General features: G+C 54.7%; 3 protein-coding genes across 3 annotated transcripts; 2 read left to right on the top strand and 1 right to left on the bottom strand.

The window, feature by feature from the left end:
• Positions 1 to 376: 376 nt before the first annotated feature.
• Positions 377 to 1707, top strand: GGS23DRAFT_561312 (uncharacterized protein). The gene is made up of 2 exons (XM_051515940.1): positions 377 to 831; positions 923 to 1707. The coding sequence occupies exons 1-2, from the start codon at positions 600 to 602 to the stop codon at positions 1624 to 1626; spliced, it is 936 nt and encodes a 311-aa protein (XP_051373382.1). The 5' UTR covers positions 377 to 599; the 3' UTR covers positions 1627 to 1707.
• Positions 1708 to 3339: 1632 nt separating this feature from the next.
• Positions 3340 to 5614, top strand: GGS23DRAFT_458909 (uncharacterized protein). Its single transcript, XM_051514092.1, has 3 exons — positions 3340 to 3534; positions 3596 to 3644; positions 3722 to 5614. Exons 1-3 carry the CDS (start codon positions 3473 to 3475, stop codon positions 5432 to 5434), a joined length of 1824 nt encoding a protein of 607 aa, XP_051373381.1. The 5' UTR covers positions 3340 to 3472; the 3' UTR covers positions 5435 to 5614.
• Positions 5615 to 8814: 3200 nt separating this feature from the next.
• On the bottom strand, positions 8815 to 12684 carry GGS23DRAFT_458804 (ARM repeat-containing protein). Its single transcript, XM_051514091.1, has 7 exons — positions 12546 to 12684; positions 12141 to 12365; positions 11781 to 11958; positions 10375 to 11711; positions 10042 to 10320; positions 9415 to 9970; positions 8815 to 9356 (listed from the first exon to the last, which is right to left on the bottom strand). The coding sequence occupies exons 2-7, from the start codon at positions 12150 to 12152 to the stop codon at positions 8962 to 8964; spliced, it is 2757 nt and encodes a 918-aa protein (XP_051373380.1). The 5' UTR covers positions 12153 to 12365; positions 12546 to 12684; the 3' UTR covers positions 8815 to 8961.
• Between the last annotated feature and the right edge of the window lie 2972 nt (positions 12685 to 15656).

Genomic DNA, 15656 nt, shown 5'->3' with positions numbered 1-15656 from the left:
AGTGGCAACCAGTCTTTGAATACAGGAACTTTCGGCGACTTGTTCTTGACCAAGATCGCATATCTGGCCTTCAACAATACGTGGGTACTAGACACAGACGAAATTACCTTCGATGCCTGGTTCTTCGCGTAAGGCTCGATGAATACGACTGTACAGTCTGCCGGTCACAAGAGGATAATAAAACAACCAAGAGGTAAGTAAGCCGCTGCTCGGTTGTTGATTAGTTTGTCACTATGCATTTTATCTGCTGGCACAGTGCTCCAATCGCTAACGATAACAGGAATGATGATGTAGTCACCAGGGCTATCTGGGATTTATTAATCATCCTGTCCGATTGGACCAAATCTACACCTGGCTGCTGCAAACTGGGGCTCTCGTTAGAGCTTGGTGCATACTCCCCAAGCGACTCTCAGCATACGTTCAGGGACTTTCGCCTCGAGCCTGACTATCCATACCAAGAACTCAACGATCTGGACGTGGAAGGGGAGGCGTATAAGCTGCGGGCTAATAGAGCCCAATTTGACGCCTTGAATGATCCACATCATTCGTGGGTAAACGGCCGCCGGGGTGATATAAAGCTTGAATCAAAGCAGAGAATCATGGGGACATTAATAACGATCGATCGTTGCCCTCCCGAATACTCAAGGTTCCCCCGACCGTTTCCTAAGGTTGAGATCATAACAAGCCTAGTTATGCATCGACATTTTTATCGGAAAATTTCTGCCAGTTCCCTGAGTAAACTACTTCGTCAGGCGTTCACGTGCCTTAAGTGGTTCCGTCATGAAATGTGGCACGATGTTGTTCCTAGGCAGCAGTCACGCTTCGAAAAACGTACGTCAAAATCACATTTCTTGCCAGATATATATAATTATGAGGTGAATGCAGACTATTGGGACTCGTTTAGCTGATATTTTGATCCCAGAATACATGCGGTTGATATCTCAGGACCTGCCAAGTACTCTCCGGAACCTATGTATATTCGAGGATTTTAATAAACTCCTCCACCCGAAAGGATCCGCCACGCATTCGAATCGATCTTTAGGCATAGCTCTCTCCAAGTCCAGTCGTTTCCTCGAGAATCTATCTGCTGCTTTCCTCATAGATGCGCAGGACTTTTTTGCAGCTTTCTGGCCAACGAAGCAACAAGATTCAGCTACGATCCCCTGGAGCAATCTCCGAACTCTGGCTTTGACGTCACATTTGTTATATCCGCGGGTAGCGCGTGTGATGATCAACAAGTTGTTAATCGCTGCAGGCCGGGCAGCCGCTTTCATGCCTAACCTCGAGGTTATGGAGATATGGAATGGCGGCGAAGGACATGCTTGTGTCTTTCAATACAGTTACAACTCTGGAAAGCCCCGTATTACCTGGTCAAGCAGTTGGGGCGCTAACATGGAGTTGGATGATGACGTGCTCTGCTGTTGGTCGGCATTGCCAAAGCATAAGCAACCCTGGTCTGATGGTCTCGTTGCTACCGTTGCTCAGCTCCCAAAAGGGCGTAAGCAAATAAAGACTCATGCCACAATAATTCCCTACTTGGAAACGCGAAAAGGCGTCTTGAGCACTTTTTCGGATTATCAGCTGTTCTGGGAGCAATATTATGGACTTAAAAGGCTAGATATATAAAGGTTGCGGAGTTGCTCTTCGAAGGGCAAACATCCTTCTCTGCTATAGCGGCTCAAGTAGCTAGAAATTGAGATACGAGTCTTTAAAATATAATGATGTGTCCGTAATTTTTGTCTTTTGATTAGATGCCCCGACAGCAATGGCGACTGTAACTTGTTGGGACGGAAACTAGTGTAGGTCTGATTTTGTGTTAATATTGCTTAAGTGATCCCATATATGCTGGGAACGCCAACGAATCCTCTGGGCCCCTCGTTCAGAGGTTGTGATCTCCTATATTTGGCCCCGTTTGTGACAGGTTGTAACTTTGAACCGTTCTTGCAAAACAGCCATCGTTTAAGCAGCGGTTCGGCGCGTAGAAGATGTTGTGCAATGGAATAGAGATAGAGATAAATATGTAGTACTCGATTGGTGGCAGCCCATCGGGATATCAAATTCATTTAATCTGCTTTTAGATAACTCGCGGCGATTTTGTACGGGTTTTAAGCACCATCCCATAATGTCACTCCTAGGGTTGAGTCCGTACATCACTTCCCCCTCTCTTACAATCAGACGAGCATGCCAGTTCCAGCCATCGGCTCTTAACCTGATAACTTAGTTCAGCATACGGACGGGTGCCTAATGCAAACCTGAGCCACGCTGCTTCGGCCCTAGATTTCACCCCTAACTAAACACCGACGCACGGTACAGAACAAAAAGCCAACATAAATCTCTTTTTATGCCGGCAAGACTGAGGTTTGTGTCTCGGCGTAGACTTTTCCTATATAGCGCATAGCAAGGCTTACCGGCAGGCTTGACGGAACCTTATCAACAGGGCCGTTACAGAGATCTAGTCGTACCTAAGGCACTAAGCTTTCTCCTTTAACGGCAGTTTCGAGTCCCTAGCAAGCAACAAGCTAGAACAACAACCTTGTAGACTGATCATGAGCCCATCGCCTTCCGCCGCGCTCGAAAGAATGCCTCTAGCCAAATATAACTAACACTTCGAATACACATAGGTAGGTAATCACCACCTTTGTGTATCTCGGTCTGTGCTAGTTGGCTCATAGCCTATACGTAAAGCTCGCTGCTTAAGCCGGCAGTAGCGGGGAGGGGGGGGGGAGGCAAATAGAGACGAGGAGGGAGTGGAGATGGAGGAGGTCGAGGAGGGGGGGGGTAATAGGGCGAGCGATCGTTATCTTCTCTCGCATGATGAGGAGTTTTGTAGGTATGTCACCCTGCCTGGCTGGTGATGACATACCTACATATGTACGAGGCTAATAGTGATAATAGTTTCACAGTAGACTTGGCCGCTGGTGAGAAAAGCCAACTATTCCTAAACCCCTACTACACGCGTCCTCTACATAAACTTGGGTTGCTTGTTGGTTTGACAAATGGATCCGCTGCCGTACCTACGTATTCCTCCCATATGTATATATGTATATACCAAGTATATATCGCTATATCGGGTTGGGTCCTCGGTTGGGCGTTGTTCGGTTCCGACCTACCAATTGTAGGAGACTGGGAAATGTGGCCCAGGCAGCGTGCACCGCCACTCTCCCTGGCTGTCGGTACCTGCGCAAGGCACCTCCTAACCTACAGGCAATGTACCTAGGTACCTACTTATGTACCGGTAAGTAACCGCAGGTACATAGGTTAGGTACCTACCTGATAAGCCCAAGCCGACACCGAACCATGGTAGGCAGGTGGGCACTAGCCGACGCGCTCGAGCGCCTGCCTACATCTACCTGTATGAAAAAAAAGGACAGGCTCAGGGCCAACACGCGATCGCGGCATCACCGGTTACCTGCGCTGAGCATCTTCCGTCACCTCTCCAGCAACCCCCGCCACTCTGCCCGAACTGGCCGCCATGATGGATATTGATGAGGAGGACGTCCTGCGCAATGTCGCCGCTGGAGCCCCGGTCGACTTGTAAGAATTGACAATGGCACCGCGTCTCTGTTTCCCCCGACGTCGCTAACCCGCCGGATAGTTCGTTATGGCCGGCTCTGCTGCCGCGAATCGTCTCGCGAATCGAAAAGGTACGTGAGAGAAAGGCAGCCGTACTTCCCGCGGAGGATTGAGTGGATTCTTGCTTACGCCCGGTTTCGTCAATTAGATTGCACACCATGAATTCCCTATCCCGAGACTACGGCCCCCGCCAACCGCCACTCTTCCTCCCTCGATGCCGCTCCCGACCCGGACCGACTCCGAGGTGGCAGAGACCTTCCTGTCTCCGCTGCCGTCGTCGCCTACCGAACCGTCGAGCGGGGTGTCGTCCCAAGAAAACAAAGAGAACGCGCCCTCGGCGCCGCGGCAGAATCCGCAGCCACCTACTCCGTCGCCTGGTGTCAACACTCTGCCGCCGGGCGCCCTACCGCCACAGATCGTCTCCATGCTGGACGAAATCACGTCTACTTTGACATCGCTATTTTCCAGATACCCTCCCCACACATTGCAGCGCCTTTCCGAGCTTGTTCTAGCCCCCAAGCAGCATTACCGCACGCTGCCCACCTACCTCCACGCCCTTGATCGAGTCGTCCATGTCACCTCCGGCTTGAACGTATATCCGTTACCGCCCGCCGTGCCTGACATCAAGAGCGGTTCGCTGCTCTCTAATGGAGTCAACGACCCCTTGACTACGCCGCCCCCCTGGGCCACCCCTGGAAGCGACGAGGCGCTAGGCGGAGCCCTCCTGACACCCATACCCTGGCTGCAGCAGAGCCATCACGGCATCGGCCGCCATTCCCACTCGCCGCTGGGAACGCCGCCCGAGCGCAGGAGCACTAGCATCGGCCCCAACAACGTCGCCGTTGGCGGCATGGTCAGCGACCTGGAGGGCGAAGTGCGCACCGAGAGCACCGAGACTATAGATGGACCAAACGGCGTGGGTAGTATCGAGACCGTTTCCGTATCTGTTAATGGCATCCCGTCTATGGGAGCGCGAGGCATTGGCGTGACGCAGGGAGAGTTGCTGAGACAGGAACAACGGGCCGGCGTCGTGCCCGTTACCCAACTTGTGCCAAACCACCACGTGCACAGCGGGAACCCTCTCATCCAAGCTCATCGGCGCGCGGCCGCGTTGCCCGATTCAGGCTCCGCGGCGGCAGAAGAAGGGCAGAGGTCTCAATCTCCTAACCTCACTATGGAACGTCGTGGCAGCAGCGCTGCAGCTTCTACCGGCGATTCTACTACCACTGCCGGAACCGAAGACGCGGGCCCGAGCCCAAACACCGGCGTGCTGGCTTCTATGGTGGGCTCCGAGGACGAGAAGCCACACGCGCGCGGACCGGAAGAGATCGGCCCCGAGGATATGGGGCCGCAGAGCGCGAGCACGGGTAGCGGCGGCGCGGGAGGAGGCAACGGCTTCGAGATGCAAGGGATTGACCTCGAGGCGGCCGTGGGGCGCAAAGCGGTAAGTTCCGCGAACGGAGCCGAGGCTGCCGCCAACCCTACTCTGGCTCCCAGCATTACTACTACTACTACTACTACGAATACGAAACCCGAGGAAGGGGCTGCCGACGAAGCGGGCGACGACGCGGAGATGGACGTCGATAAGGACGGCGTCAAGCAGCGACAGTCGACGCCGAAGCGCGAGGCAGAGGACGAGCTGGAAGACGGCGCGAGCGCGAAGAAGATAAAGGAGGAGGGGCGAGAGGGAGAGGAGCAGGGGGGACCTGTGGACCAGAAACGAGATCCGGATCCAGGAGCGATGGACACGTCCGAGGATCGACAGCCGGCCGAGCAAGCAGTGGAGGCTGCCGCCGAGGAAGCGAAAGGGGCCGAGGCACAACAGGAAGTGGAAAGGGAGGGAGACGCGGCCTGCGTCTGAGCTCGAAGCTAGAAGTTCTCAGCAAGCCTACCTACGGCGGAAGCGAGTGCGTGCGGGCGCGCGTGCGGGCGGAGAAGGTAGGGGGGCGGTGGGAAGAGGAAGAGGCAGGCGGAGGCAAGAGGAGTTCACATATGGCTTAGGGAGGAGAACAACGACGAGACGAGCTAACCGTGGCTTCTTTTTTTGAGTTTTTTTACTATCTCCTCCACGGCGGAGCGGGGAAGGGTGTCCGAGACGTCAGGCCGCAAGCCGCGCGCTCCTCTCCTACCTTTTCCCGAGCGGGGGGGTTGTTTCTGGCGGCCCCTCGTCGCAGAGAGCATGGTTAACTCGAGGTGCTGTGCCAACACGGGCTGAACGTCTCACGAGCGGCTAGATGGGAAACGGGGGAGGGGCGCGGGGGGGGAAGGAAAAGCGAATAAGTATCCCAGAGAGCATGTGGGTAGAGCGCGCATCGCGTCCGCGGGCTCCCCCACCCCACCCCGGCGCTTAGCCGGGCGGCGGGGCGGTGCGCAGGCCGTCGGAATAGATACGACTATCATTACCGCTGCCGCTGAATGTCCCGCCCGAGACGTGCGCGCCAGTCAACAAGACCTACCTGGATCGTGGACGGGGAAGGGAAGGGATGCCGACAGGAAGAGCAAGTGGGCGCGGGCGCGGGGGCGGCTGGACGTAAGCGAGAGGGAGCACGCAAGTGGTGAGGTGCGGCCGTCCCGCGTTGTCTTCTCTCCCCTTCTCTCCCTCTTTCTTCCTCGTCGGAGAAAGCCTTCGCCCTACGCCATCCGTTGCCGGAATGGCTGCCCGTTTACGCCCCCCCCCCCAAGTCTACCTACGCAAGCCTCCACGTGGTTTCGGTTGTAGCTGCCGGCATCGTTACAAGTCCTAGCCGGTGCAACTCGGAAAAACGGCTCTAGGGCGCTGTCTAAGCAGGGGCAGGGTTGGTTCTCGACAGTACACGACGACGACTCGGTGTAGTCTTGTAGCACCCCAGAAACTCGTTCGTTCCTCGCGCCAGCAGACAGCCTCGCGCTCGGGGATAGGGGGGGCAGGGGATGATAAGCTGCCGGATCGCGGCATTATACGGTTCGCGTAAAGTTGTACGCGGCCTCGCGGGCTGTGAGGGGGGGAGGGGGAAGAGGAGGGGGGGGGAGGTAAGACGATTCCAACGCGGTGGGCGGGCGGTGTCTGCGAATAGCACCACCACCACCATACCCTACGTACCGAGACAGAGGATCCGTAGCGCGCCGCGTGGTTTATTGGCGCATTCGGAGAAATCGCTCGCTCGGCTGCTGATGCTTCTGTGCGCAGCATATTCGTCTTACTACATCGGCCCCCCCCTCCTCCTCCTCCCCCTCCTCTCCCTCCTCATCCACTTCTCCCCATCACCTTGACGCGCTCAGCCGGTCGTGCCGATACGCACAAATCAAATGCTCGCAAAGCCCTCGTCCGCCTATACGAGTCCCCAGGATGCGATCCCGAGCGTCAAAGCCTCTTCCCTGCCCATTTCTCAGCGCGTTCCGTGCGCATACGAAGGAACCGTCTTCGCGAGAGGCAAATCAGCATCAGCAGCAACGGCGAGCACGCAGTTAGTTCCCTTTACTTTTCAGACAGAAACGGTGCTCCCCCGTCGGCGGTGGGTTCGGAGGAATATGAGTTACGACAAGGGGGGGGGGGACGGTCGCCTCGGTCGAATCGGGTCACCGCCACCTGAGGAACCGAAAAAGGTATGATCCCAGAAAGCCTCGTAGGGTTGTAGGGTTACATCACATTAGTATACACAGGACACATGCTACCCTCCCCTTCTCCCCTCCCTCTCCCCCGGTCTCCCTGTATGCGGGATCAGCAAGTCAAGAAACTACCTATCCACGGCTTGCTTGTGTGTATGTATAGTATGTATGTAGAGATAGACTTAATAATAGAGACTACCAAGTAGCGCTGTCAGGAATCGAACCTATCCTCTATTATCAAACCCACGGAGCTTGTAGGTATGTAGACACCACCACCACACCGCAAAAACACACACACATGGTACATACATAACATCTCCCCTATTCTATTTTCGGCTCTGCACCCTCCCCCCCCTAGGGCATCCCATCCCATCCCATCCCATCCCATCCACCCATACATACGTGCCATGCTTATGCATACATGCGTACGTACGGGCATGGAACGTGTGGTGTCTACCCTATCTGTATGCGTTGAGCCGGCCCCCGGGACGAAGCCAGGGCGTAAAATCGACTTTCGTTCTCCTGCCGGCCCCCCCCCCTTCCCCCTTCCCCTAGCCCAACCACAGCTTAGCCTTGCCCTACCGAGGCGTATCACATATAGTAGGTATGTAAGCACACAACCCCCCTCCCCCCCCCCCTCTCCCCCCGGTCCTGTACCGGCCAAGACCCCACGCGCGCGCGGCATCTTCTGTAGGTATACGGTGTACCGACCCAGAACCAAAGGCCCAGCCCCAAGGACGTGGAGTGGGCGGGTGGACCTACCTACCTACCTACCTACCTACCTACCTACCTACCTACCTACCTACCTACCTCTACCTTGTACGAAGAACATGCTCCTTAACTCATACATCAGGATCCCTACGTACCTCCTCATCCGTACCTCCAGTACCTCTTGTATCTAGGCATATCCGGCATAACGCCGCTCACGAATGTTTGGTTAGCTCAATCTGACTTCTTGTCTCTTCTCCTCACCCTTGGTCGGCTGGGAAATTGTGTCTTGGGAATCATTTGTCATCGCCTTCGGACCCTACCATATAGCAAATACCTAGCGCAACGAGCATAAGACGAGAGCGTCCACTGGAGGAGGCGGGTAGCCAGGGGGGGCCAGAGAGCGAATTGGGCGAGGAAATGCCCTACTACAACATGTTTCTTGCTCGATTAAGCATCATCAGTAAAAGACGTCTCGCTTCTATGTGTCGCATCTACTAGGCCGCGGGCCTACCCTTCAACGCTAGCGGGGGGAGGGAAAAGAAATGTACGTACGCCCTTGAGGCTCGAGTAGGTAGAAATACAAATGCTGTCCCATGAATGCTCAGCTTTTTTTGGTGTTCATCTGGCCGCCGATTTGTTCCCATGACGACCGATCCCTCTTTATTTCCCCGAGACCCCCACGCCAGATGCCCTTTCACCAATCCCGGATTCCTTCAAACATCCGCAGACGCCATACGCCCAAACCCCTTCGATGAACGAATCGTCGGCCGGCTTCTTGGCCAGCTGCGAGCATCGTAGACCAAAAATTAAAAAAAGACCGTGTAAAAAAGACACATCGGAATCGAAGTCGTTCGATGCGCAGCAGACTATTATAAACCCGATATTATGTTGTATGTTTTGCTATGTTGTATCATAGTATGTGAATGTGAATCATCCCGAGGGTTCCATACCTCCCTGTGCCAAATGTGGCGTTTTGTTTTTGTGCACGAACGACATTTCCATTCGCCGAGGGTTGTTTATGTGCGCGTTAGTCGGATTCGGGCCAACCCGCGGGCTGGTAAGAGGGCCGCCATTCGAGGCAATGCAAACCCTTTACGATTCGTTAAAGTCAACAGTTTGATATGGTTGGTCCAGCGGTGACGTCTTGGAATTCTTCTCGTTCACGAAATCCTCCACGCCAGCATTGGTGCTCGATGGGCTATTACTTTCGGGGCTGTTTTGCTCCATGGTGAGGGACGGCGTGTCCGCAGTTGAGTTGACCTCGACGAGCAGATTCGGTGTCGTGGGGCCTGTAGACGTCACGGGCATTCCGTTCATCAAGTTACCTGAGGTCGGTCCTCCCGGAGCTGTCGAGCTAGCGGACATGAGCCGGTCTAGAGCCGTGATCTGCCGTCCGCTGCTGTACTTCTTCAGATTCGCGAAGTGTGGCTTCATCTCCTCGACGAGGGATTCGCGATCTGGTCCCTCGAGATGCTGCATCAATTTCTCTGTCCGTCGGGTTAGTTCCAGGCTTGAGCGTAGAGGGACAGCAACTTCTGTGCTTACGTATGACGTAGTTCCCGAACTGATCCTTCATCATGAGTTGAAGAGGACTAGTTCCGTCGCTGTGCAGAGCAGTGATTTGACTTCTGATGGCTTTTCGGTCCTCCGCAGTGCCAAATTGTATCGACTTCTCCACGACGTTCGAGGCGAACTTGTGTTTCGAGTAGAACAGCAGCTTTTGGAGAACCAGCTGGATCACTCTCTGTCGATCTTCTGGCTCGCCCTGGGCAATGATGTGTTGGGTGACGTAGTTCCCAAACTGGTCTGTGATAAGTCTAGTGGCGCAAGCATGGAGGTCGGTCATTAGTATCTTCTTCTCTGTCTCCGTTCCGTGTTCCAGAATCCGCTGGATGACCCTGCAGCCGAAACTATGGGATGCCAGGGATTCGATTTGGTTTTGGAACGCCTCCATAATGAACGGAATGCAAAGGCGTGGCACCATTTGGATGATCTTCTGAATGACGTGGTTCCCGTTCAGATCTTTTACAATCCGCATGATCTCGGGCTTGAGCTCTTCGACGATCTCAATCTGCTGTTCGACCAGTACGTGCTCGAGCGCCTTCATGTCTGATTAGCAAGCCTGCGGTCCCTCGACTCCTGACGGGGAAACTAAGCAATCGGATATCTCACCTTCTGCACAACGCGGCACGCGTACATCTGGGTCGAAAGCTCTGTAACCTTCCCCTTCATCTGTGCCGCGATTATTTTCTTCTGAACCTGATTACCATGCTCGAAAAATTTCTGTATAACGTAGTTTCCGAAGACATCTTTCATGAGCTGGAGGGCATTCGGCTCTATTTCGCGAAAGACCTGATCCTTTTCGTCACTGTTCGCCGTTTGAAGCTTCTCTTGGATGAACCGAGAACCATGCTGATCACCGCTAAACTCCACGATATAGCTATATATGTCCTAAGATCCGAGTTAGTTATATGCCCTTCTTGTCCCCGGGGAGTTGATACGCACCTTGAGTTCGTAGCGCTTGTTGTTGGTCTTGACATTGCTTCGGAATTCTTCGAGAAGCACGCTACGAACACCTTTCCCGGGGTCTTGATCCCTGCTGGGTCGAAGGGGCACGGGGATACTGGGGACGTAATTCACAGGTAGACCGTACCCCGAGACCTGAACCTGGGAGCGGTAGCTAGGATTCTGCACATATTGTTCGTAGGAGGTCGAGAACGGAGCGATCCCGGTGCCGTAGAACGACTGAGGGAAGAAGCCCGGTTGCTGCTGTAGATATTGGGAACCATGTTGCGTTCGTTCAAAATCCGGGTGCATTCTGAGGTCTCTCGACCCGGGCCGGCTCCACGGATCCGCCCTCGGATTGGGGGTCCCGCTGAAGGCCCTCGGGCTATTGACACCGGGTCGATAAGGGCCGGTGGGCGATACCCTCTCTGCCGCTGCTGCGACCCTTTTCGAGCCGTAAAGCGAGGCGTTCACAGGATCGGCCCAAGATTCCGGCACGTTTTGGTTGAACGCTCTCGAATTGCTCCCTGCTTGTTCGTGTTGCCATGGTTGGGAAACGGGATTAAACTGAAACGGCTGATTCGCGGGGTTGAAATGCCCGTTGGTCGAAAATCCACCACCGGGGTTGTCTGAAGTGTCGTCCAAAGCGAGAACGCGGCTAAAACTATCCTCAAGGTCGTGGCTGGAGGCATCTGGCGCCCCAAACGCGAAAGCGTTCGAACGACCCGGTTCCGGCGCCAGCGTGACCGACGCGCCAGAAATAGACGGTCGTTGAGCTTGCGGTTTAGGGTGGCCCGGAAGTTTGTTGAATGGATAGTGCGAGCTGTCACCATACCGGTGAGCAGGCGCATGCGTCTCGGTATCGGCCTGCCGTGATGCGAGAGTCGACTGTCGACTATGACCAAGACCTAAGAATGTCGGGTCGCCGGAGTTACGCCGGTAGAGCGCGGAAGTGTCGGGGTCCAGAGGCTGGTTCCCGTTTGACCCGTACAAGTTCGAGCTCCCTCTATCGTCGCCAACCGCATCCCCCAAGCCAACCGTGTATTTAAACGGGGCCATCGAGGAGTCCGACGGCCCGGGAGGCATCGTTCTGTTCGAGGAGATGGTCCCATTTGGAGCGCCGGGGGCCCGTAGTTGGAAGATGTTAGGGTTACTTGGGATTTCGGAGAAGGAATTTTGGAATCCATCCCTTGTGCGAGTCGGTGAAGCGCTTCCAGTCGACGAAGGACCCGGATGTGCACTTGCCGGTTGGTTCCATATACCGCCACGGGAAACCCACGGCGCAGCTTGCGAGTGCGCAGATCTTGAAATAGCACTAGATGGAGGCTCATCTGGTTCTACATCACGTGTCAGCTCAACCCGGGGGATTTTCTCTATACACCCGTCGTCGGGAACATCGAACAGACCTCTGGAACCCGCCACATCTCGCCGCGAATTCAGTGAGCCGCTAATGATCGCGTTGTTACCCCAAATACCACCTGGCTGCCAGGTAGGAGGGACAAACGACGACGCAAGAGGCTGCGAGGCCCTGTCACTCGAGGGATTACCCATAGCGAGGTGGTTAGGGAAGTAGTTAGGCCGGGTCTGATTATGGTGAAATGTCAGCATAGACAAAACACAGGAAATAGCAGATGAGGCCACGAGGACCCTATCCAGAGCAACGGCAGAGTCTACTCTCTAGTGGGAGCTGAGTCACAAGACTATATATACTCTCGATCGAGTTTCGGGGGAGAACGATAGGGCGCTGATGAAGAGGGAGAACTCACAGCTGTAGTCATAGCTCCCCCTTGCCCGAGGCGGTGAGTTCGGATCGCTAGCAGAGGGTAAGGACTTGTCGGCAGTGGGACAGAATGAGGCAAGGGCTCTATCTATGTCAGGCTCTCTATTCGGGGTCTGGCGCTTGCGGTCGGGTGTTCGTAATAGGCAGCCAACCTCCGGCTGTCGTCGGCAAGAGCAACGGGGTAGATGCTATTATATATGTATCGAAAATTCTGCCGCAGGTCAGCGATGCGGAACTAGAGCGACAGCGGAAAGAGAAGAGAAAAAAAGCTCATAAGGGACGATGAAGAATAAAGCTCAAATTGCCTGAAGAGTTGGGGGGGGTGACTGTTCAGGGCAAGAGACTCGCAACGACACAAAACCGACAAGGCTGTCAAGCGATAGCCACTGACCCAAGTTTCTGTTTAGCCTCTCCACGATGCGCCTCGCTGGGTCGGCCCGGCTCACGGGGTATTTTGTGCGTATCAGGCAACTCGGGCACCCTTGGTATGCGGGAAAGGTAATGGCGTTTGTACAGGGCGACCGCCGTCATCCGTTGGAAAGATAGGCAACTCTGAGGAGAGGAGGAGGCAGAAGATCGAGAATGGGATCTGAAGCGGTCGGAGGAAATGAAGAACGGTCCAGTCCGTAGGCTGGCTGGCTAGCAGTTCAAAGGACCGATGTATGTTATGTAGGTATGTATGTCTATCCGCTGTGTCCCGTCTGTGTATGTACGTATATGTATGTATGTTATGTATGTACGGGCGGAAGGTTGTGTGCGTAAGCGTGGATTGGCTCGAGATGGTGGGAGACGGTTTTGGCGTCAAGCGCAGAGTGGAATCGGTCAAATGTATGGAGGCAGGCCGTAGGGCAACGTATTGAAAGTTGGCAGAACAGGTACCGAATGCTAGGGTTGCAGTTCTCGACAAGGGCCCTCGGTGTTAGAGGTGCAAAGGAGGTACGGTACGTGTTCAAGGGTAGTTGGGTACCCTGCGAGGGCTGGCCTCGACTAGGTATCGACGAGTATGTTCCGTTCGTGCGTGTACCAAAGATCATCAACGACCCTAAGGGAGAAAGAGACAAAAGGAGGGAAGCCCGGGAGGGAGGGAGAGAGACAGGGCCTTATTTGAATGGGCCCCACGGTGGGAAGCAAAGCTCTCTATCTATCTCTCCGATTTGGGCCAGTGAAGGTGAGAGGGTGGTTTTGCGTGAGTCGACAGGCGGATGTGGTGCTGGGTGGCCCCGTGTGGCACAGATTGGTCGGATCAGGAAATCAGCGTCAGAGAGGCCTACCGTCACTCTTTTTCTTTTTTTTTAATGTGTAAAACTCGAAAATAGGTGACCGTCAGACGTCAGACTAGCTCTGGGCTTGGGTCTGGTTGGGTTAGGTATTGGGGGGGGAGGGTCAGGTCGTCTCTCCAGTCCGGCCCAGTTCTCTCTGAGCTAGGAGGAAGAAGGGACAGGGGTTGCCGGTATCGCCCAAGCCCAAAAGAGAAACCAATCCCCTGGACAGCGAACCAGGCCGAGTTAGCGAGTCCAGGCAGTGATTGGGATCAATCGAGGACGTCGTCAAGAAAGAAAGAAAAAGAGGAAGAAGAGGGCATGTACTAAACTGACTGACTTGCGAGCTGTGGGCAGCAAAGAGGCAGGGGGTGTGGGCCCCGAGAAGAAGAGAAGAAGAGAGGATTCACAGCAGCAGTGAGGAGGTTACGGTAAGTGAATGTAGGTATGTGAATCTGGTAGATGGGTAGATCTGGGGGAAGAGTAGAAGAGGGATATGGTCGGGGGGGGTGTGGGAAAAATGCAACCAAGTCAACCGATCCGTGGTGACTGAAGGCAAGGAAAGGAAAGCCAAGGCCTGGCCAGCGAGCGAACTAAAAATGTCCATGTACGTAGGGAAAGTACCTCTCCTCTGGTGGGCTCAGGTACCTGCCTGCCTGCTACATACTGACATTGTGTACATACGCACATACCTTGTACATGCGCACATAGGTAGGTACGTATCCACATGCCCACATATCGAACTATGGTACATGCCTACGTTGATATGTGTCTGCCTTGGGTCTCATAGTTAGGGGACGCGTGGGGAGGCACATACATACCTCAGGTAGGTCCGGTTATACGTCACCAGAAAGAAAGGGAAAAAAAAGGGAGATAAAAACACAACGTAAAATAAAAAATAAGGACAGTAGTTACCTACGCTAGCCAGTACGGTGGGTGGGTGGGTACCTTTGGCACGTAGGATGAGCACGTATGGTACGTGCCGACTGCGCAGTACACACAGGTCTAGTTTTCCTCCTCTTTTTTCCTTTTCCTTGCTGCTGCAGTAGGAAGTATGGTACTCGGGCGTCAGTGAATCGAAACTGGGAGGAAGCGATGCAGGCAACGCAACGCAGCGTCAGCCGGCAACAGGGCTGGGTTGTATACCTGTATGTCCGTACCTAGGCACCCGAGGTTATTGGGAGAAGAGAGGTAGGCAGGTACCTGGGTAAGAGGTATGTACCTGGTTAGGTGTTATCAGTTACGGGTCCAAACTGCACACGCACTCTGCACTGCACTGCTCTGCTCGTGCTTCCCTGCACATACGTACGACCCGGGCAGCCTTGACGGTGACTCTCATCTGCAGTGGGTGCTACGGCAATACGTGCGTATGTAGAGGTAGGTACCTGGGATGGTAGATGATGTAGGCGGCATGCAGAGACTTTTTGCCTGGTGGTCCAACTCGGCAGCCCCAGGGAAGACGAGTGGAACGGGTCTGTTTCGCCCGCCTCGATGCGAAAGGGCACCTAAATTGGGCATGCTCGTAGGCGCCCAGCCGTATTCCGCACCTAGTGCGCACGGCAGGCCGAGGCGTATTGTGCAAATACCCGGGCTACCCAAGGCGCACGGTGAGGTGGTGAGGTAGGCAGACACCGAGGCACCAGGGCGAGTGGCGGCCAAGGGAGGTGCCAATGCCCGAGGTAGCAGCCCTCAAGCCTGTTCTGGTGGGCTCATATAGGTTCAGGCTGCGGGCATGTTCCAGACGCGGCACCGAAAGCTAACTGTGAGGCAGATGGGGAGACGGAGAGACGGAGAGAGGCGATGGGAGGCGATGAGGGGTGGGGTGGCGAACGGGACGGACGGGCACGGTTGATGGTCAGTTTAATGGCCAGTTTAATGGCGTAACGCATGCGGGTATTCGGCAGGCAGACGGGTAGAAGAAGGCGTCTTCGGCCTCGATCAGATAGAGATCCCTCCTGGGCGCGACCCAGCGTGATAGGTATCTCCGATTTCTGAAGCATTTAGGTAGTGGGTTTTGGTTCGGTAGTTCACCTCGCAATCCGGCTGCCAGGAGTGGAACTGGGGCGGAAAGGTGGAAATATGTGTGTGTGTATGCATGTACCTGTGTATTTACGCGCACCCTAGTAGTGGCAGACGCCTACCTGGCCTAACCTAAGGTACCTACCTTAGCCTCTCCTCCCTATTATTACCTTCAGAGGGTACCTACAAGGTGTAAGTACGTAGGGTTGGGTGGGAGGTATCTC

Source organism: Durotheca rogersii (genome assembly GCF_024521655.1).
Source record: "Durotheca rogersii strain YMJ 92031201 chromosome Unknown GGS23scaffold_6, whole genome shotgun sequence".
Taxonomy (NCBI): domain Eukaryota; kingdom Fungi; phylum Ascomycota; class Sordariomycetes; order Xylariales; family Xylariaceae; genus Durotheca; species Durotheca rogersii.
Note: the sequence above shows the minus strand (reverse complement) of the source record. Positions and strands in the feature narration are given on the sequence as shown.